At 41.0% G+C, this 7622-nt stretch overlaps 2 protein-coding genes across 2 annotated transcripts in view; one reads left to right on the plus strand and one right to left on the minus strand.

Annotated features, from left to right (window-relative positions):
- The window catches only part of T265_05137 (hypothetical protein), a gene marked incomplete at both ends in the record, with an annotated part of 13189 nt that extends 11244 nt beyond the window's left edge, over window positions 1-1945 (minus strand). The window contains 2 exons of the mRNA XM_009170061.1: window positions 247-414; window positions 1772-1945. Coding sequence (XP_009168325.1) covers window positions 247-414; window positions 1772-1915 — 312 coding nt within the window. The remainder of the gene's footprint in view (window positions 1-246; window positions 415-1771) is intronic.
- The window catches only part of T265_05136 (hypothetical protein), a gene marked incomplete at both ends in the record, with an annotated part of 9880 nt that extends 4829 nt beyond the window's left edge, over window positions 1-5051 (plus strand). Inside the window, one exon of the mRNA XM_009170060.1 lies at window positions 4888-5051. Coding sequence (XP_009168324.1) covers window positions 4888-5051 — 164 coding nt within the window. The remainder of the gene's footprint in view (window positions 1-4887) is intronic.
- Between the last annotated feature and the right edge of the window lie 2571 nt (window positions 5052-7622).

Here is a 7622-nt window from a genome sequence, read left to right on the forward strand (position 1 = left end):
AAATAAATAAATAAATAAATAAATAAATAAATAAATAAATAAATAAATAAATAAATAAATAAATAAATAAATAAAAGAATATTAAAAACCAGTAAGCACCCTGATACTGTCTGGCGCTAAACCTAAGAACTGTACTCTCTGTCGGCGGCAATTAAAAGTAGCTTTCTTCAATAATTTGGAAAACTTTTGCTGAAATATGAGTAGTATTCAGAAACACGGAGCAGCTTAGACTGAGGAAAAACTTACGTTGGATGTAGGGAACATGATGTAGATTAAACAGAGCAACGGAAGGAGAGGAGTGGCAGCGATTGACAGACCAATTTTTCGAATAAGCGACCAGGACTGTAGGAATGCAGTTTCAGATCCATACCAAATTGTGGTTAGATACTGTTGACAATTGGGATGGGCTACGAACTGACGGAAACAAGCAAGAAAGAACGTTCGAGGCATTCAGAAATTGGTTTCATATAGTAGTTATGCCTTTATACAACGCGTGATAAATGCGTTTAATCACAGAAGTGTACTTTTCGAAACAAATTGCAAGCGGTTAACAGTGGCAGAAAGTGTCAACCAGGCAAGCACAGACAGATACAAAGTCGCAAAAGGACTTCAATAAATCGTCAAGTAACACCCTCAGTTAATCTCATACCCTATAAAGCTTTTTATACAACACCATCGCCCAAGATAGTTTAACTATTTCACCTGAAATTTAATGAGGAATGGGCGGAAATTTAGACTATATTTTACATAATGGCGTCAGCAGTCTGATAGACGCTTGCCAAAGGATGAACTCCAGTCTTTGATCGTATGGCAGCTCACCAGGTATCTATCCCATTGCCGTCCATGTAAATCCATCGGTGAGCCAATCAACCAATCACATTTGTCCAAGTTTGGGTAACTGAAACTTCTTGGTATCTCATTCATTTGTCTTCATTTCAGTCTTAATTTTTCGGTTTACCTCTTAAAATGATGTAAGTTAGGTAACTGATGATTGAAATATTCAAAATCGACAACAATTTGGGATCTTCACAGTCATTTGGTAACTCGATTTCGAGACAAAACAGTCCGTAAGCAGTTTTAGATGAAACACATACCAAGATATCTGGACATTCTGCCATTGGTTAAAGCTCGAGGGAAGAGCAGCTGGAATGTGTGAAACACGCATACACGATGATGGTACCTGATCAAGAGTCACCTCCTCGAACCTTGGTTAACTTGAGACTCTTGAGGTGTTATTATCGCCCCAAAATATCAGTTAATCGATGAGATAGAAGGTGCGACTACAGACTAATACCGAATTCACAATACAACCAAAGAACCTTGAAATAGTTGGCACATTCGTAGCTGTCACGCCAACCGAAAGAAACACGAGAGTATGGACACTACCAGATTGCTCATGCTTACACAAGAAGAGTCGAAATGCTGAGGTTGAATTCGAATCACGGAACCTCCAATCCGTGAGTTGCTACCTTAACCGCTGAGCTCTCCTCAGCCTTGAACTATCTCGAGTTCAGAAAGAATAATGCTGAGGTGAGTTCGAATCCCGGACCCTCCAATCCGTGAGTTGCTACCTTAACCGCTGAGCTCTCCTCAGCCTTGAACTATCTCGAGTTCAGAAAGAATACAACAATACTCACACAAGGCATCGTGCATGGTAATGATTTTGTTGACTGATATGCTGGTACACGAGATTACACTACTCAGAATCGTGCCAGAAACGATGGATACAAAGACGGCAAACTAGAAGAAAAGGTAAATAATAAATCTTTACCTTTTTCTCCTCAAACTGAATGGCTAATCGTAATCGGCCCAGCGGATCACGAATATTTGTCCCATCCTCGAGGAAGTCAGAAATCACGGCTTCAACCTCTTGCGTACCTCTGCACAAATCCATCATTTCACAGGCGAAATTCATGCACTGTTCCACTAAAGTTAGATATTCTTTCTGTAGTTGGGATATTGAGCAAAAACGGGGAGGTATTAATAAAAAAATCCACAAGCAAAAAGGACTTTGTTAAATGCGGTAGTGTAAATTTTGACCAATCATCTGAATTACCAAACCCCGGTTTAATCTTCAAGCAGCGAAGATTTTCTTTGCACAATCGACTGGGCAAAGTCGAGCGAAAAGTAGAGGTCTGTAATAGCGGATAAACAGAAGTGCAAACTTGCTCTCTAACCCAGGCCAACACTCAAATTTCTAGTTTACAAATGATTTGCGAACCGTGCGCGAAATCCCCACATTGCTAATTGGCGACTTTTCTGTCGAAAACCCACGTTCCTTTAGTCTTACTCACAGACCGTCGTTAATAGTTGGTAAAAAATAGCCCGTCTGTCTGACCCCCTTTGCCACACCGACTGAGCAGTCTGAAAATATTCTATATCTACCTCTCCAGAATAAGAATGCAGAAAACAGACTGCCTTCAGCACAAACGAATTCAGCTACACAAGAAATTAATTGAAGTTATTGGAAGCGTCTGCCGAAAAACGTGGTGTAACAGAGTTATCTTGTTCCAGCTAGGTTGCCCTGATATATTATTTACATAATTCGAACATTTATCACCTCATTGAAGATCATGCTTCCGAACAGACCAGTCAAACAGCTGATTGGAAATCATTTCGAAAGTAATGGCCGCCAGAGAAACGGTCTTAATGATTGATTTCCACCGGTTTCCTCACCATGTTCATGCAATGTAAGTAGTCAGGTCCACAAATTGGAACACTGTCTGGAGTTCGGACTTTTCTCAGCTCAGAAGTAAGCCCCAGTAGTTTATTTTATCTACTCAGTAACACAAAGACTTAACTACCTACATAATCAACATATACCCGAAATTCTCACATCGAAATCCTTTCCGGTTAACATAATTGGTGCGGGATGCAGCAAGATGCGGGTAACTTTGGCGAAGTGTATAACGTTCCGCAAGAACATGGTAGAGGAGTATAGCAGTTCGTAAAGATCCACAAAACCCCTTCATTCATTGGCAGGTGCGACGATATAGATTTGTTGTTTATCATTTCTTGCTTTCTCCACCAAACTTAAGTAGGTTAAGCACAAAAGTCAAGTGTGACCTTATCGACAAGGAACTGTAAAATCAAACAATTAATCACAAGCACATGGCTAGCTTTTCACCATTAACATTCATGTAGATATCACACCTTTTAGGGCCAAGCAGTTGAACAAAAAACACTTCCATCAATGTTCGGAATTTCGAATGTCTTCAACTGGCAAAATCGTCGTGCGAATTTTCGGTACTTTCCTCATGAACAATCAACTCATTGCACGAATCTTTGCAAGCTTCTTTGCACACGTTTCGGAGACCATGATTATAAATTGTGTCAACTGGGAACCCTTAATGAACGTCATTTAATCACTAATCCCCGTGCCATGTTAGAATGAGTATCCCACGACAGCCACAAGGTGTAAGCGAATCAGCAATGAAATCACATTATGAAGGAGTGTCTCTTTCTCTCAGGTTGCAGCAGCACCCAGCAACACCCACGCAGCACCCATAATCGAAATTCTACATAGACAGTGGTGCTCGAGTAATGCTTGGTTTTTCCAGGTATGTAGCATGCCATGTACTACTCTACGTGAAAATATTGCTTTAGAGTTTTGCTTTGGTATTTGACTGCTGTTTTTGGGGTCCTCGTTTATTTCCTGTGCGACGGATACTCAACACTTGAGTAAGTTAAGATGCTCACCACTGACAATAGTTCGCTGTCTAGTCACAGCATTATTTAAACCAAGATTCAGAGCTGGAACAGCGCAGCCTGAAGAGTTGATATAACCTTGAGTGATTCGTCTCGCAACCTGATGAACCCTCCGTTCTGCCTAATCCCTACCGACTCCTTTATGAAGAGAAATCAGCAACAATATAGATGGATATTGCTGGGTTGAAAAGTGAACGATGGGATAACATCAGTAACTACCAAAGTTGACAGAAGCTTAATAAACTCTGAAAACCATCAAATGTCGACATGCGAAGTGCCTCATCAAAATGCTGGATAACGGTTACGCAAGGTATTCCAGGGAGCCTCGGCGGGCTCTGGAAGCTGTAGCTGATTTTATTGCGAAAGCCACATGTTTTGACCTAACCTAGAGCCAGTAAATTTAAGACAGCTTTACGAACTTTATACTTTGCGCTAACCCCATAAAAAAAGTCGTCTTGATGCACTCACCAGGTCGGCCTACGAATGAAGATCTGTCATTTTGGAGTTGGCATCTGTATCAGTTCTGGGTAGTATGATTCCTTCGTATGTAGGTTTGAAAAGCCGACAAATAAAATGCAACCTTGTGAGGGTTGATATTAGAATGCTAGGAGGTTCTTCATTCAGCAGGAAATGAACACAGAACATACAATGTTTACTCCCTTTTCTGCTGCTCCCTTATTTCCAAAAGCGTAAGAGTCTGCAAACGTCATTAATCCTGGCCAATATGTCAGGTCTGTTGCGAGTGGATGAATTAGTCACAGAACACGTGACCCTTCTTCTGTTTGATCAGTTTGATCAGTTTAATCTGTTTGGTTAGGTAAATTCGGAAAACAGGGACCTTTTAATTTGTAATTGGCGGGTGAGAGTCAGACTACCGTCAGATTACCCTCATTGGCAGGGCGGTCAGTCTTCGGCAGAGCAAAATAGGGCAAATGCCCCAAATCCTCAAGATGGCAGAGCGGACCCGACACATGTAGCAATATAATATCGTTGGGGACACCATCGTTCACGGTGTTCTGTCATAGCCTATAAAGAACGCTAAATCTGGGCATCAGACACGTGGATATGACGCCAGCCAGTATTGTTGGTCGCTTAGTGGTCTGTGGTGTCTTCAATGCTCATCTAAGAAACGGCTTGAAAATGCACATTGTTGCTCAAAATCCTTATTCAAACTCGTAGAAAGCGGAAGCGATGATGATGTTGATAATGATGGTGATGATGATGATGATGAAGAGGAAGAGGAGGAGGAGAAGGATGGTGATGATGATGATGAGGATGATGATGATGACGATGATGATGACGATGATGATGATGCTGATGATGATGATGATGATGATGATTAATCGTTGCAACGAAGTTATTTAAAAAGATCAAGCAGTGCTCGACATCTGGCGTATCATCACAAACCAAATCGTGTATCACAAGGCGGAACCAGTCGAGAACCATTGTTTACAAATATTCAACTCAACTCGGGATCCGTTGAACATGGTAGCCTGGAGCAAGGGCACCATAACTTTGTGGTTCCAACGACTCAATTAAAATCCAGTGGAAAGACAGTTTCAGTAATATACTACTCATAAGGTTGCTAAAAAATTCTTCTTCTTGAGACTCAGTATCAGTAATTTTCTGGTATGTGTAAACTCCTTAGACCTGTGTATTTGCAAAACTCTTTTCCGCCATTCTTTGATTTTCCGTCAACTTTCTCAAGACACGTCTTGCAAACGTGTGTCTGTTTCCAGTGGCTGACCAAAAGCCATTAACTTTCAACCGTTACTGCTGGAATTATGGTGAGAATCATAGGTGACCATATGATCATATCGCGGAGTATATTTTGAGACACTTGTTTCTCATTTGATACCCTGTAATTAGTGGTCATTTGGATTCTGAAGCACTTTTTACCGAGCTTTGTGTTATTCCTTGTAGCGCACTTAGGCATCTATATCTACCGTATGTCTTAAAAATTCTATTTCCTGTTTAGTTTATCCATCCCAGGCTGGTGCGAAGTACATACCTCTCAGGTATGAATATTTAATCTTGTGGATGATCGTGGCCAACTATTATTCACTGACGCTTTTGGGATTGCCCACAATTTGTCACCGCTGGCAGTATGAACGAGCACCGTTGCTCGAATTCGTGAAGGCATGAATCAAAGCAATAAAACATGATGTTCGGTGCAGTGTAGTAATGAAAGTCCAGGAACTCACTCAGTGTCTGCAAAATTTCGTATTTAAATTTAAATTTAAGTCTTCATGTGTATTTGAAGGGAACAACCTCAGAGGAGTTTTTCGACCGCAGAATCCGAGACCAAAGTGCTTAGGGTAAAAACTGACGAAATGCACTCATTTGCAAATAAATTTGGTTTTTCGAGAGACTCATCAGGAACCCAGGTGAATCTCTCGTTTGTGATGTTTCCAGGCACCAAGCCGCTTCATGTTTCAGTCGTTACGATATTGGAGATACCGCGGGACATGTGTGTTCGTAATACACTACTCACAAGAGTTTTTAGCAACCGTATGAGTAGTGCGTTACAAAGACCAGACTATTTTTCCCGTCCCCTTCAGAGATCGACGTGATTACCATGGGCTCGACTGGTGGTTGCTCTGTTGGAACAAACTTCAGGTTTGTCTCACTTTCTCGCATTAGGTGAATTTAAAATACTTTAGTGGTCTCTGTTAGGATTCCGAGTAAATTGTTCAGGAGCGTGTGAAGACGTTTTCTGTCTACAGAACATTGACGGCAGAACGTTATCCAGTCTGCTGGACACCGACCCTACTACTGAGATTCGTTGAGAAATTAAAATCGTCTTATGCAAATCTTCCAGCTATATCTTTAAGCTTAGACTTACACATGAGATTGTTGTACTCCCACTTCCGCTAACTCAAGAGTTAGCAAGAGACACATTTTTGCACGATCAAGATACGCAGGTCTACCTGAGAAGATCACATCCATTTTCCGGTCTTGCTAGCACTGCAGAATCATTGACCATGCACTTTACTCTATATTGACAGACTTTGTTCACTCTATGGATATTCCCAGGCTAGACAAGAAGAAAAAGGAAGTGCTTTCTAAAGCACGTCAATTCCAAGCACTGTAGAAAGTATTTCCATAATAAATATGACTAAAATATAGAATCGTCGGGAACGGTCAAGAATAGGGCACCACTGTGACAAAAAATCAGACGATCTAAATACGACAGTCTTTGATGTATGGTTCTGAGAGGATTCAATGACTCGTAGTTAGATGAAAGTTGGGAGCTCCAATAATAAGCCGATGTGCAGTTGCACCGGCGTGGCTGACTAGTTTAGTCTTCTGGAGAAGTCGTCCGCTTAGAAATGATTTTTCATCGACCTTCTATAAAGGCTTAGTGCCACCACGCATGTTATACAGCTACCTCCATAACTTCTTGTATGAATTCTTGTAGGAAGTTATGATTGGTTGTAACGTAGCGTGCTCATACTGGTGTGGATAAGGATACCTTCAAACTACGAGTGGTGTTGTTAGACAGATCCTTAATTCCGCGCCTAAATGGGTTCTATTACTTAAAAGATAGAACAGTTCCTCAGTAAGTAGTATATGTAAGCTCATCGCAATCATGTGGCAACTAACGTCCAGGCTGTGTTCGTTTTTCCTCTCCTACAATCAATTATTTATCTTACAAGAACACTACGTCGGACAGGTGGAAATATAGAACGTTTTTACACATCAAATTTCTGCTAAGTTCATTCGCTATGTACTTAAACTGAATGTGCAGTTGATCGGTGGATTACTCAAAAAGAATCGAACCGGTAATGTGTTGCTAGTTAATCCTTGAAATTACCAAAAAAAACCTGCATCGAAGTCTTGAATGTACGTCAAGCTAGATACAGAAGCAGCTTCTTTTCCCCAGTTCCCCTTGACAGGATGCACGAGATTCA

This window comes from Opisthorchis viverrini (genome assembly GCF_000715545.1).
Source record: "Opisthorchis viverrini unplaced genomic scaffold opera_v5_96, whole genome shotgun sequence".
NCBI classification, from domain to species: domain Eukaryota; kingdom Metazoa; phylum Platyhelminthes; class Trematoda; order Opisthorchiida; family Opisthorchiidae; genus Opisthorchis; species Opisthorchis viverrini.